Here is a 14,994-nt window from a genome sequence, read left to right on the forward strand (position 1 = left end):
TCAGTTGGCATGAATCATTTATACATTTTGACACCGTGGGGCTGGGCTTAGGTGATGAATGTAGTTTCACGCGTAAAGCTGCCAAAATGTTCTGCTGAAACTCCCCCCCCCCCATGAATATTTTGTGAGGGCAAACACACCACCCCTCTAGCCGGAGTGCTGCCTTGGATCACTTTGAAGAAACACAGACATGAATCCACCCCAGGAGATGGTTAGATCACCCCGACAACAGCCTCAGCCAGACGCTTTGTTTTTCTCAGAAGCAGCTAAAGCAGTGAGACAAAGTCGGGGGGGGGGCGGGGGTGAGAAGTCGGGTACATGAGAGACAATGAGATGGCAGAATCATGTCAGAAATAATGGTAGAGCGACGTGAAGTGGGTGTAGTGAGCAGGGAGAGCGTCTTGCCTTCCTTCACCCAGACAATCTGGGATCAGCGTGCATGTTGGCAGAGATCCACATGCAGGGAAACACGGAGGCTTAAACTCATGAAAGCTTTAAAGGCCCAGTGTGTAACGTGTTCCGTGTTAATCTGTGTTGCCCATTCACAAACTTGTCCTTTTTCATGAATATTTACCACCACCATCAATTCCAAGTATTCCTATTGGCTTGAAATTTTACATTTGTATTAGCATGAACTGAGGTAGACGCTCCATATTCATAACGCAATACGTTAGCCGGTAAGGGACATACAGGACATACTGCTCCGCCTTTCACGTTTTCGCTGTCACATGATGAACTCACAGGTGCTGCTAATGCTGCTAATGGCAGCTTCCCGGCCCTGGCAAGTTTGAAGAAGGAAACATGGAGGACCACAAGTATTCAAAATCCAAATTTCAGGAACAGGAGTCTTCTTCTTCACCCAGAAAAAGAAAAAGGATATTGAAAAGAGCAAAAGGCTACCATAGCAGTAATACGTACTTTGAACTGCGTGGTGCGAGAGAGTTGATTGCGATATATGATCTCAACGCTAGACGGAAGAAATTCCTACACATTGGACCTTTAAACAAAAATCAGAATTTCAGCTTTTTCTTGTTTACCTGGCCAAAAACTGAATTCTTTTATTAGTATTTGTATGGTAAAGTCCTTTGATTTATTGCATATATAAAAAAAAAAAAAAAACACACAATACTATCGTCGCTCGTTTAAATATGTGTATAACCCACATGCAGAAAATAAATAAATTAAAATGACTGAATATAGAGATACGAGGTTTCTGGCTGACAGCGACGCTATGAAAATTGTTATATCGTATATACTATTAGAATGTATATTAAAATCACGTTGTTTTGCCCTGGAAACATTTATTTAAAGGTCGACAAAGTAAAGTAATAAAGATCAAGATTGCATCATCCACCTTCTTTTAAAGTATACTGTAATTAGAAGATTGTTTTGAACGTTGAATTATTTTCCAGCTGGCTTTAGGATGCCAGTCTTGGTAGATTATCCCTACAGTCGAATCATGTCATTTGCTCATGCAGTTGGTGTCATTGGAATTTTTGAGGACCGGTGTGTTCTCCATAGCTTGATTTGCATACATTTCTGAAAAAGGACTATTAGACTCTGATCTCAAGCACAATGAAAGAGAGCAAACTGTCCTTCGCAGCACAATCTTAAGGAATCTGGCCCTGGATGCTGACCAGCTCGAGACACGCAGTTCACCCTGACCTCTGACCCTCTACGAGAGAGCTTCTCTCCGGGGATCAGGAAGGAACAGAACATTATCATTACAGAGACCTTTGACCCTAAGAATGTATACACTGCCATGTAGAAAGTGATTCCCCACCCCCCCCTCATTATATCTTTTCCTAATGCTCACTCTGTGTTGTTGTCTCTTGCTGTTTGTCTCTGCCCCTGTCTTCAGGACCCCACCAATGGCTACTACAACGTGCGAGCCTCCACCCACGATGAAGGCCGCCCTGCCTCCCGCTCCACCTTGCACTACTCTGACTACCGCTCCCCTGCAGGAACACCAGGGGGGGCTGCTTCTATTAGCAGCAGTGCCGGAGGCTCCGGAGCCACGGCCAGCGGAGGAGCCCCTTGTCCCCCTGGCCCCCTCACCTCCCCTGGCCGCCCCCAGGCCTGCTATGACCCCCGGCCCCCGTCCAGACTGTCCCACATCAGCTACGCCCAGTTCAACACCTTCACCCGTGCAGGCCAAAGCCAGCAGCCTCCGCCTAACCCCGCACCCATGGCCAGCGACTTCCAAGGAGACTGCAGCCTCCTGGACTCCACTTCCCAGCTGGCCTACGACAACTATGGGTACCCCTCGCATTACCAGACCTACCGCATGGGTTTTGCCCCATCAAGTCTGGCCCCGCTGGAGGCCTGTCCATCCTATGAAATGTACGGGGTGGGATCTGGGGTGGGACCCGGGGTGGGACCTGGGGTGGGACCTGGGGTGGGATCCGGGGTCGGGGGCCCTGGGGTCGGCGTGGGTCCCGGGGGTCCTGCTCCCTCGGGATCAGAGACTGGACTTGGGAAATACGGAAGCTCCACTCGCTTCTCCTACACCTCGCAACACTCTGACTACTCCCACAGCCGACACACACAGAGGATGCAGACTCACGTTTGAGACAGAGATACGCATAACCACCTCACAGTCTTAGCAGAGCATGAGGAAGCATCTTATAAATAGTGTCACATCGGAAAAAGAACACACACACAATCATAGACTTACACGCACACATTTTCACACAGTACCACAAACACAGACTACAGAACTACAAAAAAAAAAAAAATCACACATGCACAGAGTCAGAAGACCATGCCCATGAGACAGGGAGCTTATGAGAAACAGAGAGAGGAAAAGAGATGATGGGAAGAGAGGAGTTTTAGTGAGACAGGGAAGGGAAATTCCACACAATTTTGAATTCCCTCACTCCCGATGTGTTCATATATATCTGAGCTCTGAAAGAGCGAACGGCGCAAGTCACAATCAAGACTGGGAAAGAGAGCAAGAACCAGAGAGAGGACGCAAGATCACAGATCTTTGGAGCCCTATAGCTTTTGCTATGAACTGACTTTGTAAATGATGAGAGAGAACGTCTTTAGGCAAAATAGACTGACTGTCAAATATGGTACACGCTGATGGCGAAAAACCTCATCCAATGGAAGTCATTTCTGGCCGCCATTTTTTTTATTTTTTGTTGTTGCTCGTTGTCTTATTCAACAATCATTGAGCATACATATATATATATATATATATATATATATATATATATATATATATATATAATATCCCAGAATGCCCTTCTGTGCAGTGGTACATGCCACCATGCCTGTTAGGAGGCATTTGGGAGTGTGTTGGGGCTGGGGTGGGGTTGGGGTTGTCATCATTTTGCACTGCATCTACAGTATTCATGCTTAGACGTCCCTTAAATATATCTGTGTAATGTCTTCTTTTTATTTGCACACCACTCTAGAGCTTTGTATTCTATTTTTTAACATTACAGAATTATTTTTGTCAATGTAAAACATGTAACGTGTATGTATGGACCAAAAGTTTGAACGTGAGCCCACTTCACTTGGGCGTTTGCCTGGGTGATTCCACTGAGACAGGGGAAGAGTTGTGCCAACAGCAGAGCCTGAATTCAGGACGTTTTTTTTTTTTTAACGTCAGAAGGGTATATTAGTGTATAAAAGAAACCTAGTGCCAAGTGTTTATGTTGTTCTTCACCTTAGACCATGTATATGCAGTAGAAGCTCCTTCTATTGGTGACTGTTGCTTTACAAACCAGGCTTGGGGCCTTGAGTCATTCCCAGACATTTTTCGTAGGCTGGAGCCTTTTTCTTGTGGAGTTCCCAACTACAAGCTTGGTGCACACAGAGAGAAAAACACAGAGGTTGGGTTTAGAACTGAGTGGCCTTATAGGGGAACGTGTCATACATCTCCATTTTGAATCATTCCTCATCGTCTGTCTGCCAAAACGGCCGGAGGAGAATGTGTATGGAGAGGTTCAATGAAGGCTTGTCCACAATAGTGACATATAGTAGTGTATGACAGTGAGTGTGTGGGTGTGCGAGTGTGTGTGTGTGTGTGTGTGTGTGAGAGAGAGATCAAGAAGGAGTGTGTGGGCATTGGCACACACATCGATTTGTACAGTGTGTTTGTATAGATGTGTGAATGACTGCGTGCGTATGGGAAGCATACTGTAAACACGTAGCGCCTGACTCGAGTGTGCGCGCGACTATTGTATGCATGTCCGTGTGTATACAGTATGTGTGCGCGCGTGTATGTCTGTGTCTTAAGTGTGCGGGTGTGTGTTTCAGTATATGTCCATATCATTTCTCTCACAATCCTGTTACAGTACTTTTATACCTCTGGTAGGACTGTATCCTGTATTATTGTGTCTTTGAATCTAGAAAAATCCAATGTTTATCTTATTGTACTGTTCTTCGTAGCAGAGACAACTGTTCAAAAAGATGTACAACGAACGTTATCAAACTCTCATTTTTTAATTTCATTATCTTCAATATTTTTTAAAAATGGTATGTAATTATTTTTCCACAGTATTACATAAATAAAAGCACTGTTTTTTATATAAAGAAGAAGAGTGTGTCGTCTTTGGGCGGATGGGTTAAAATGGACAAGTTCATTATTTTTAACAGTATACAGTATAGGGTTTATTAAAAGAATAATATCACTTTCAAATATACCTTTTAGGATTTCCCATGTTTCTTCATGAAAAAATCACAGCATGGGCTCTGAATAGTAAGCAATACAAACTAATATCAGGTATATGAGTGCAGGGTATTTTTTATTTTTTTTTGAGTGTTAATCAGAACAGAACTGACAGCATTGTTGTGGTACAATAATATGTATAAAGTCCCATACATACACTTGGAATCAAAATAAGTAATACTAGTAAAAAAAATAACAAAAATAAATTAAAAAGAGAATGAGTCCAGCAACCACGGTGGTATATCTCTTATCATTACTATATATCAGCAATACCATAGGCAAAAAAGTTATCCCATGACCTCTTAAATCCTTCATTTTCATTATTAATTCTGGACAGCATGTGTTCATATGATGCAATTTATTCCAGCCTTTGTTTAAATTCTGGGGGGGGAAGGTACTTTTCCACACCCGTAGGATCACTCGAATGGCCGTTACAACCCCAACTTTTATTACTGCCAAATCATATTTTGAAACTTCGAACAATTCTGCTTGGTCCCCTGTGTAACACTTTGTATTGAGTAAACTTTCCTCTGGCTTCCTTTATATACCTCCGTGAGTCTGACAGGAATTTTAGCCAGTTTTCATCACTTATTTCACACTCTGCCAGATGATATCCAGATTTTCACACGCACCTTTTTGTAACCCATTAAAGATCTCGTAAAACTGGGATGCCCTGTGTGTTATATTTGGTAGTTCCATAAATTCTATTACTGGGTTTCTACCCTAAATTTGCCTTTGGTGATACAATCTCTGATTTGCAGATATTTCAGAAATTACCCTTATACACCAAGTTATACTTTTGTATACCAGATCAGAAAAGGTCATAAATCTTCCTTCTGAATACAAGTCGCTTATCTTATGAATTCCTTGTACATGCCATTGATCCCAGTAAACAGACCTTTTCCCAATTCGTATATCCGTATATATTATGCCATAGACGTGCATATGATTGTCTTGAGTGTGATATTCCACATAACTTGTGTGCTTCTCTCCAAACTGATTTTGAATGAACCAGAACTGGGTTTGAAGAATATCCATGTCCATTAGTCTTTGGTCCGTGTGAGAGAATATCCAAAGGTGTGAAGCGGGCCAGCCATTTCTTTTTCAATACTGATCCAGCTGAGTTCATTGTCCTGTCTCCTCCAGTGTTCACTCAGTCTGGACATTTCAAATGCTAGGTTGTATAGCTTTACATTGGGAAGGTCTAATCCCCCTGTGTCTCTTGATGTCCTCATTTTCTTAATATTAATTCTTTGTCTTTTCCCATCCCAAAGAAATTCCCTGACCATCTTATTATAGACATATTATTATAATTTCTCAAATATGTGTGTGTCATGCTGCCACCCCATATAAAGGGAAGATGATGTTGCTTGGCAATGGAAAACTTTCAACATGGAAGCCGGTTTGATAGGCAGCAGTAAGCGCAGACAAAGTTATTCCTACACTTTTCATATACGTTTACATACATAATTTATGTATATTTGATATACTTAAAACTGATTTCGAAAGAAAAAAAAAAACACAACAATAACAAGTAGGCTACTTTATGTATGGGGATCATGGACTGTGTAAAATATGGGGATACATCACACCGATAGGTGGCAGACACAGTCACACGTTATACACCTAATGCGCCTCAAGAACAACAAAAGAAGATACTTCCTACGTCATTGGCCAGTCTAGCAGCCAAGATGGCAGCGACGGTGTTGAGGTCGCTTACCAAATTAGGACGTCCTTCAACAAAATTAATATTAAATAATAATTTACTGAGCCCTGGTTGTGCTATCGTGCAAAACAGGTAAGATAACAAAAAATACAACACCTGACGCTTCGTGTGGCCATTGTATTGCCAGCCGTCTTGGCTTGAGCTCCGCATAAATATGCACACTGAAAGGCTAATGTTAGCATAATGCTAAATAAGCCGACTTTTCTCTTCAAAGTAATTCGAGTCGCATGATACAAGTTTTACATTTTTCTAAATGGAAAACGTCTGAACAAAGCATGCATATAAGTCATAGCGCAATGTCATCCTCGTCGCAGTGTAGGTTCACTTTCCTGCTGTCTAGTCGTAACCTAGCTAAGCTGTCACGGTTAGCTGTCTGATTAGTTAACGCGTGTCAGTGTTTACCACACTGGTTCTACCGTTATGCATCTTTTATGCTCTGTGTAAGGTCAAAGTATATCCCATATTTGACAAGAATTTAAACAAAACTGGTCAGTTTCAGGTTATAGGGCTGCAAATTAAACAACAGATCAGTTAACAATGTTAACGGTGTATGTTTGGAACCATTGTAGCAAAAGTTAAGACCCTTATCGTTAATGCGAACGGCACATAAGTAAAGGAAACCGGTATACGTGCAAGATAGTGTCCCAAATTCCCCATACGATGTCCTTAATTAATTATGAACCTGCTAAACCACCTGTGCTACCCTACCCTTAACCCTAACCTGTCTCAAATAAGACCCTCATCATTTGGGACACAGTTTTTGGAAAATAATTTGGGACACTAAACTGCACGTATACCCTAAATGTGTTGATTATGTAGCTAGTATCAAAGTCAAGGGGACTTGGAAATATAGGTTTGTTATTGACATAGCCTGATACTGTTGGAGGTCTACTGATGAATAAATAAATGCTGATAAATGTAGCCATGTATTGATGATGCAACAATTTGCATTAATAAACCCATTGTGGTAAAATAGCGTGATCCATATATTTACGTGTCTCCCTCATCAGCCAATATGATTAGGCCTATCAGTTGGCAAGCACAGTGTAGCCCAGATCAGCACCCTTTTCGAAACGACAGGCCAAACAAATTGAGACTAAAACCTCTATGTCAACTGTCAACATGGCTCATGCACCTACCTAATGCTTTTTTGTTGTTGTTGCATCTCTTCAATTGTCTGCATTGGCTCAGAACTGAAGGCTTACTAACACAACCTTACCTCATGTTAAGAATATTTTCAATGTTTTCACAGGCAGAAACAATGGCAGCCAGATGTGGAGTGGACAGAACAGTTTGCCGGGGCAGTGATGTACCCCACTGCCATTAATGAGAAATGGACCCCACCCCCATGGAATGGTACCATCCACACATACACACACACAGTCCCACTGTTAGGGCTACTATTTAAAGGATACTTGTTCCTACTAACTACTTATTTTTAAGGCTTCATTTATTTTAATGAACAAGGCAAATGGAAAATGTTGCCAAGACAGTGTGAAAGCTGACAACCTTCTAATATATTTATGAAATACAACATATCAAACTTTTTAAGGGATAGAACGATAAAGTCCTTGACTTATTCCCAGTGTTTTCCCTGGTGTTGTCAGTCCACCAAACATTATTAAGAAGGAGACAGTCCTTCAGTGTCTGTGTGACAAAACTGTTGACATATACACAGTGCACTGATTTTTTAATACTTTGCTAATACATTCAGAATCAAAAAAGGTTTTAATGCCACAATAATTTCCCTTGGTGAAAGGTGCATACATAAACAAACACATTAAACATTAATATAAAACAAACAATACAGAAAAACTAACGTATACATACAAAGTCACTGTTGCATAAGAAAAAAGGCTGGATGGGTTGAGTGCAAAATTTGCAAAGAATATATAGTATATGCAATTTGGCAGCTTTTTCTATTGCTTTATGACTAGTGAGCAGTTTTATGGACATTTTTGAAACCATTTTCTTTCTACTATAGCTCCTACATGAAACTGCTCACAACCAGGTGTGTTGATTATTTTAAGGAACCAGGCCATGATTTCTGGGAAGAGACATTGGTGTTGAGATTTTCAAATGTATTTTCTGGCGCTTTGAACGCCATAATTGCCATCTAGTACCATTATATTGGGGAGAAGGCAGTCATCTCCACGGCCGATATCTCGCAACACTGGGCCGCTCACACCAAAACAATCCAGATTGATAAATATCACTACAGGTATGAGGAAAAATATGTATTTTTGAGTTTAAACCTACATTGTTCCAAATGACATCTACTTTTTAGGGTCTGGCCTGAGGTGCCAGAATAGGGCCCGAATAAGCATGACACATTTATAGTTGAAAGTGTAAATGTTTTTTCCTCACAAAACGTGATCAGTTTCAATTGTTGGCTGTAAGAAAAGCTGCAATTCTTGCTTTTTTTAATTCTTATTTGGATTAGAAAATCAGACCCAGTTTTTTTTGTTTTTTTTAACGTAATGATTTCATTTGCCTTATCCCTGCCTTGTATTGTTTTGTTTTCTCTTTGCAGACAAAGATGCTCCTGCAGAGAAGGATGTGTCCAACCTGACCATCAACTTTGGTCCCCAGCATCCTGCAGCTCACGGTGTGCTGCGTCTGGTCCTGGAGCTCAGCGGAGAGTCGGTCAAGAAATGTGACCCCCACATCGGCCTGCTTCACCGTGGCACAGAGAAGCTCATCGAGTACAAGACCTACCTGCAGGTACTAAAGCCCGTACTAAAACCAGTATCTGTAAATAGTGTTTCTGTGTTCTCCAACTCATATTTATTAGCTAGTGGTTTGAATAGCTCATACTGTATGCATGTTTTTGAAGGTTGTAAAATCAGGAAGTGTAGAATCAGGGGCGCTCTTCTTGGTTTTAACAAGGCTGAGAAACGGCAGTTGCGGCGGATTCAAAGAACGGAGCAGAACCGTAAATTGCAACACAGCTTATTGCAAAATCCTGTTTTATTGTGTGCAGCGCAACGACATACTGTGGCGAATGAGCTGGATTTACAGTGTAAAAAGTAGACGATGCAAGAGCAAATGACCACCTCATCACTTGAAAATGACGAAATGAACAGACTTGGTCAAAGATGAAGAGGACCTTTATCATGTGTCATGTGTTGCATAATTCTTGGAAGTCCCTCACCCAGTGCGCTTTACTTTTTACTTCCTCTTCTTTTAATGTTACAGGCTCTGCCCTACTTCGACCGTCTGGATTATGTCTCCATGATGTGTAACGAGCAGGCCTACTCTCTGGCTGTGGAGAAGCTGCTCAACATCCAAGCTCCACCCCGTGCACAGTGGATCAGAGGTACAGGCTGGAAATGGTTAGGTGTCTGCACACTGCAAATTATTAATATTTCAATCAAATGATGCCTTACAATCTCTCTCTCTCTCTCACACACACACACACACACACACACACACACACACACACACACACACACACACACACATTGTTTTTAAAGATTATTATTTTTTGGGCATTTCAGGCCTTTAATTCCATAGGACAGATGAAGACATGACAGGGGGGAGAGAGGGGGGAATGACATGCAGCAAAGGGCCGCAGGTCGGAGTCGAACCCGCGGCCGCTGCGTCGAGGAGTAAACCTCTATATATGTGCACCTGCTCTACCAACTGAGCCAACCTGGCCACACTCACACACTTTATTGTTAATTATTAGCAGTGAAGCTGGCCCCCCATGTCATCCGAAAATGATTAAAAACATTGTCAAAAAGTAGTAAAATATGGCCATTTAAATATACCAGGATGCAATGTGATATTTAAATAGCCTTTCTTGTCCAACAACCAGTCCAAAACCTAAAGATATTCAGATATTTAAAAAATAAAAAAATCTTTACATCCATTAACTAGTTTGTCAATAGACTCATCAACTTTGAACGGGTGGTTGTGTTCTGTGTTGTGCTTGCAGTTCTGTACGGAGAGATGACTCGCATCCTTAACCACATCATGGGCGTCACCACGCACGCCCTCGACATTGGTGCCATGACCCCCTTCTTCTGGATGTTCGAGGAGAGAGAGAAGGTCAGAATCTGTCTGTCCTGGATTGTTTTTAAAACTGTTTGTCTGGGGAAGGTGCTGTTGTCAGACCTCTCAGTTCTCACAGTTCCTTAGCAACAGTCTTAACGTTTGCTGACTACTCCTAAAAAGATGAACAGCATGAGAGTGCCATTCATGTCCCTAACGTTCCTCAAAAGAAGTTATCGAGTTACTAAAAATCATGCAACTCTATGGGAGTAAACGGAACCTTTGTGACCCCAAAAAAAGAGAGATGACTATGTTGAACTAGCTGCAGACAGTAACTTGAGTTCAGTGGCCTTTTAGATGTGTGGCCTACCATATAGTGGTTGCATGAGATTTTATCTTAACTGTGACTTTTGTTTCCTCTCAGATGTTTGAGTTTTATGAGCGAGTGTCTGGAGCCAGAATGCACGCTGCATACGTCAGACCTGGTGGTGTGCATCAGGTAGGGGAACTCATTAAATAATAGTGTTGTTTCTTTTAATAACAAAATAAAGATCTCCTTGGGGAAAACTGTGTTATTTCAACAGCTGCAAAGAGCAACGTCAAAGATGTATCAAGCAAATAACCCGTAGATCACTTCAACGATCAGATTAGGATAAATGAGCATGATCAGTGAAGTGCTAATGATCTTACATGTGTTTCAGGATTTGCCCGTTGGCCTGATGGACGACATCTATGAGTGGTGCAAGAATTTCTCCATTAGAATTGATGAAGTAGAAGAGGTAAACAACTTTAGGGCCATATTTTAACTAACTAAGTGCACGGCGTGAAGCGCCTGGTGCAGGTGCGTTTAGGGCGTGTCCAAATCCACTTTTGCTAGTTTGGCGGTGGAAAAAAAGTGTCTGTGCGCCGGGCGCATGGTTCAAAAGGCTTGTACTTAGTGTCTTCATTAATCAGAGGTGTGTTTTGGGCGTAACATGCAATAAACCAATCAGAGTGTCATCTCCCATTCCCTTTAAAAGCCAGGCGCGTTTGGACCTTGCGCATTGCTATTATGATGGCGGATTTGCACCGTAATATTTTTATTTGTAATCTTTTGCATGTTTGGGTGCTGCTGTGCTTCCCTGTGTGTGTAACAAGCATAGTGTGCGCTCACTGTGCATAAGGCTAGGCACATTACTCTAATTCACTGTTAAAATAACAATGAAATGCTGCGCTATTGTCTTTAGACCAGGTTTTTGTTGGTCAGTGGCGCGATCCCTTCCCGCTACCTCAAGATAGCAGTACGCCCAGAAAGCACCTGAACGCACCTCCCTGTAAGACCAACTTAACATGATAAGGATGTGGTGAAGATCTATCAGTGAATCTGTTGATTTTCTTCTGCAGATGTTAACCAACAATCGCATCTGGAAGAATCGTACTGTAGACATCGGGGTGATATCCGCCGAGGATGCCCTGAACTATGGCTTCAGGTAACCCGCTAACGAAAGTGAAAATACCTCTTCCCTCCCTGTCAGTTGCAGTTCATGAAATGCACAAATATTTGAGTTAGTTTGATTAGCAGAAATGTGCATAGAGTGTGATATTTATCACCTCTCTCTTCGCCCCTCCACCAGTGGAGTGATGCTGCGAGGGTCCGGCATCAAGTGGGACCTGAGAAAGTCTCAGCCTTACGACAAGTATGACGAAGTGGAGTTTGACATCCCCATTGGAAGCAAAGGAGACTGCTATGACAGGTAAAAGATTAGCAAATGGCTGCAGATATTATTTAACAGTGTCTTTAGTTCAATGTTCTTGTCCCTCTTTTCTGTCAAGTCAGGGGCTCGTTTCACCAAATGTGCAGCATCCAAGCTAGGCGTGCACGATATTCTGTCCCTCCAGAGAAAACGTGATTATGCGATCGCATAATTCAATGCATAATCAGCCGAAGTCCGCATATTTATGCGGGGGCCGCATTTTTTTCAAATATGCCGCACTTTCACCGCATAAATTGCCGATTTCCGTGCAAAATATGCGGGGCTTGCATGATTTCATAATCCCCGCATTTCTGTTGGAAAAAAGTCCCATATATCTTAGCAGAAAGTTGAAAAATGTTGCGTTTACTTCACACAAGAGCAGCCGTTTTCCCCTGTTGCCATGGGAACGTTATGAAGTGACGTAGTTACGCGACGTGAACGTCATCTAAAAGCTGCGACCCAGCGATGAAGCCACGATGACAACCACAGGTTTTGCAAGTTCCCGCAATTTCATCTGATATTGGAAAAAACTGACATTGCAACATTTTTTTCCTGCGATATATATTGAAATGGAAAAAAGACAAATTTTTACAAGATGACATAAATAGCTCTATTTGGAAATAATAAACATTCTCAACTACTGGGGTGATTTTGGAAGGGAGTGCATCTACATAGGAAATAAAAATAAAAAAGGAACTGTTCTAATGTGAACCATTCTTTGTTGAACTTTAATGCTTTACAAACACCAAAGCAAGTAAGGCTGTGACTACTCTTCTGATGTGATTTTGTAGAGGGAAATTAGTCAGTATAATACACTGGTTGACTCACATGACACCATTGTATTCATATCTACTATCAATCCAGGCTAAAGTCAATGATATTAATAATGCATGCACGTTGCTTACTCTAAATTTCAGGTTGTGGTTGTCGACTAACGGGGCCTGCCTGTTTGTTAGATACATTGATAGTGATGGTGGTTGGCTGTGCATGCAGAGGTTGATTGTAACTAGCTGTGTGTGTGTGTGTGTGTGTGTGTGTGTGTGTGTGTGTGTGTGTGTGTGTGTGTTTTCCAGGTATCTGTGCAGAGTGGAGGAGATGAGGCAGTCCCTGAGGATCATGCACCAGGCGCTCAACAAGATGCCAGAAGGAGAGATTAAGGTGGATGATGCCAAGATTGCCCCGCCCAAGAGGTCTGAGATGAAGGTGAGTTGAGAGCAGACACCCCCCCCCCACCCTGCATGCTGTGATATGGTTTGATTCCACCTGCAGGCCATCAAACCTTGAAAATGTTGCACCTTTTTTTTTTTTCCTTTCTGGATTTCTTCCTGTGCTTTATCACTTCTGTGTGTTGATTACATTTCAGTGCTGTTACTAATTAGTCTTCACACTACCCTCTTTGCAGAATTAGGCCATTCTGCTGTAAAGTGCACTTTTAATTTGGCTGCCCCTCAAGGCTTTAGTTCATCTCAGTGTTGGAACGTTCAGTGTTGCCCTTTTACATTTCAATCAGATTGAACTCCCTTGAACGTTTCTTGCATCATTTTCAAAACAGCTGCTGAGATGACATGTTCAATGTGCTCCTTGTCCTAGACGTCCATGGAGTCTCTGATCCACCACTTTAAACTGTACACAGAGGGCTATCAGGTCCCCCCCGGGGCCACGTACACAGCTGTGGAGGCACCCAAGGTGAGACCGCTCACATATTTCTGTATAAACTTGGCTTTTTGCTATTTAGCTCTGACTCGCCGCATTAGTAAAATAACCTGCAGTTGTCCTAATGGATTTTAACTTGGCAAACAAAAAGTGTGCGACTCTGTAGATCCTCAGTACACAAGGTTTTTTTTTTTTTTGTCTTAATTAACTGGGAAGCCTTTGTAGGCCCTTAGGGACTTGTTGTGATGTAATATTCTTACTGGAGTGTTATTTGTGTGTCTCCCCATGTGTTGCTTGCAGGGCGAGTTTGGTGTTTATTTGGTATCCGACGGCTCCAGCAGACCCTATCGCTGCAAGATCAAAGCTCCTGGATTCACTCACTTGGTGCACACTTAAAACTTCTCCACACACTGAAATATTAAACACACCGGGTATCATTTATTTAGCACGTTTAACGGCTTGTCCTTAAGGCTACTTTTAGTTCATTAAGTAGATTTTATAAAGTACTACAGAACCATTTTTAAAAGCGTACAGAAACACCCTGCCCCCACCACCACCACCTTTCTCTCTCCCTTCCTGTTCATCTATTAGCTCATGGGTACATGAACTTCTGTTTAATGTAGTCGTTTGAATTTTGGTCTTCGAGGCTAAAAATGTCTTTAAAGTTGCATAAACAAACTATTAGAGTAGTTAGTGCATTAACTTCAGGCAATAATCTCATGACATATGAATATTCCATTTTCTAAGAGCCTATCTGGCCTGAATAGTGTCGGCTGTTCAGTTATTCTGAATTAATGGATGTTTTCTTCCCTCTAGGCTGGTCTGGATAAAATGTCCAAAGGACACATGCTGGCTGATGTGGTGGCCATTATTGGTAAGGAAGTGATTATTGATCAAGAATCCCGCTTCAGAAGGGCAATACTTGAGTACAAAAACATGAACTTTGTACTGAGCCTTTTCTTCTTCTTCTAACAGGTACACAGGACATAGTGTTTGGTGAAGTTGACCGTTAATGTGAAGCTGCTCATGTGTTGGTTCCTCCGAAGAGGAGAATTCATTCTCTCCTCCACACATCTGTTAGTCAGATTCTCTTCCTGTTCACTATTCGCTGTAGTGAGGCTTTCGACAGATGACTCTGCTTATAATCAGCGATGTACAATGCCCAAATAAACCTAATAAATATTTTATGACCAAACAGCAAAGTA

At 42.0% G+C, this 14,994-nt stretch overlaps 2 protein-coding genes across 2 annotated transcripts in view; both read left to right on the forward strand.

Moving 5' to 3' along the window:
* The window catches only part of kirrel1a (kirre like nephrin family adhesion molecule 1a), a 37,182-nt gene extending 33,966 nt beyond the window's left edge, over positions 1-3,216 (forward strand). The window contains exon 15 of the mRNA XM_078276144.1: positions 1,862-3,216. Coding sequence (XP_078132270.1) covers positions 1,862-2,572 — 711 coding nt within the window. The 3' untranslated portion in view covers positions 2,573-3,216. The remainder of the gene's footprint in view (positions 1-1,861) is intronic.
* A 3,126-nt stretch (positions 3,217-6,342) lies between these two features.
* ndufs2 (NADH:ubiquinone oxidoreductase core subunit S2) lies at positions 6,343-14,991 on the forward strand. The gene is made up of 14 exons (XM_078275577.1): positions 6,343-6,479; positions 7,660-7,763; positions 8,941-9,131; positions 9,606-9,726; positions 10,348-10,460; positions 10,828-10,902; positions 11,105-11,182; positions 11,787-11,872; positions 12,017-12,136; positions 13,210-13,339; positions 13,727-13,822; positions 14,090-14,173; positions 14,606-14,663; positions 14,765-14,991. The coding sequence occupies exons 1-14, from the start codon at positions 6,373-6,375 to the stop codon at positions 14,800-14,802; spliced, it is 1,401 nt and encodes a 466-aa protein (XP_078131703.1). The 5' UTR covers positions 6,343-6,372; the 3' UTR covers positions 14,803-14,991.
* The last annotated feature ends 3 nt before the right edge of the window (positions 14,992-14,994 follow it).

Source organism: Sander vitreus, chromosome 19, assembly GCF_031162955.1.
Source record: "Sander vitreus isolate 19-12246 chromosome 19, sanVit1, whole genome shotgun sequence".
Classification (NCBI taxonomy): Eukaryota; Metazoa; Chordata; class Actinopteri; order Perciformes; family Percidae; genus Sander; species Sander vitreus.

Bases quoted from the DNA above. Each gene is read 5' to 3' on its own strand.
- ndufs2 (XM_078275577.1), top strand. From the start codon at position 6,373: ATGGCAGCGACGGTGTTGAGGTCGCTTACCAAATTAGGACGTCCTTCA. The intron at 9,132-9,605 runs GTACTAAAGCCC...TTAATGTTACAG, and splicing joins AGTACAAGACCTACCTGCAG to GCTCTGCCCTACTTCGACCG. The intron at 14,664-14,764 runs GTAAGGAAGTGA...TTCTTCTAACAG, and splicing joins TGATGTGGTGGCCATTATTG to GTACACAGGACATAGTGTTT.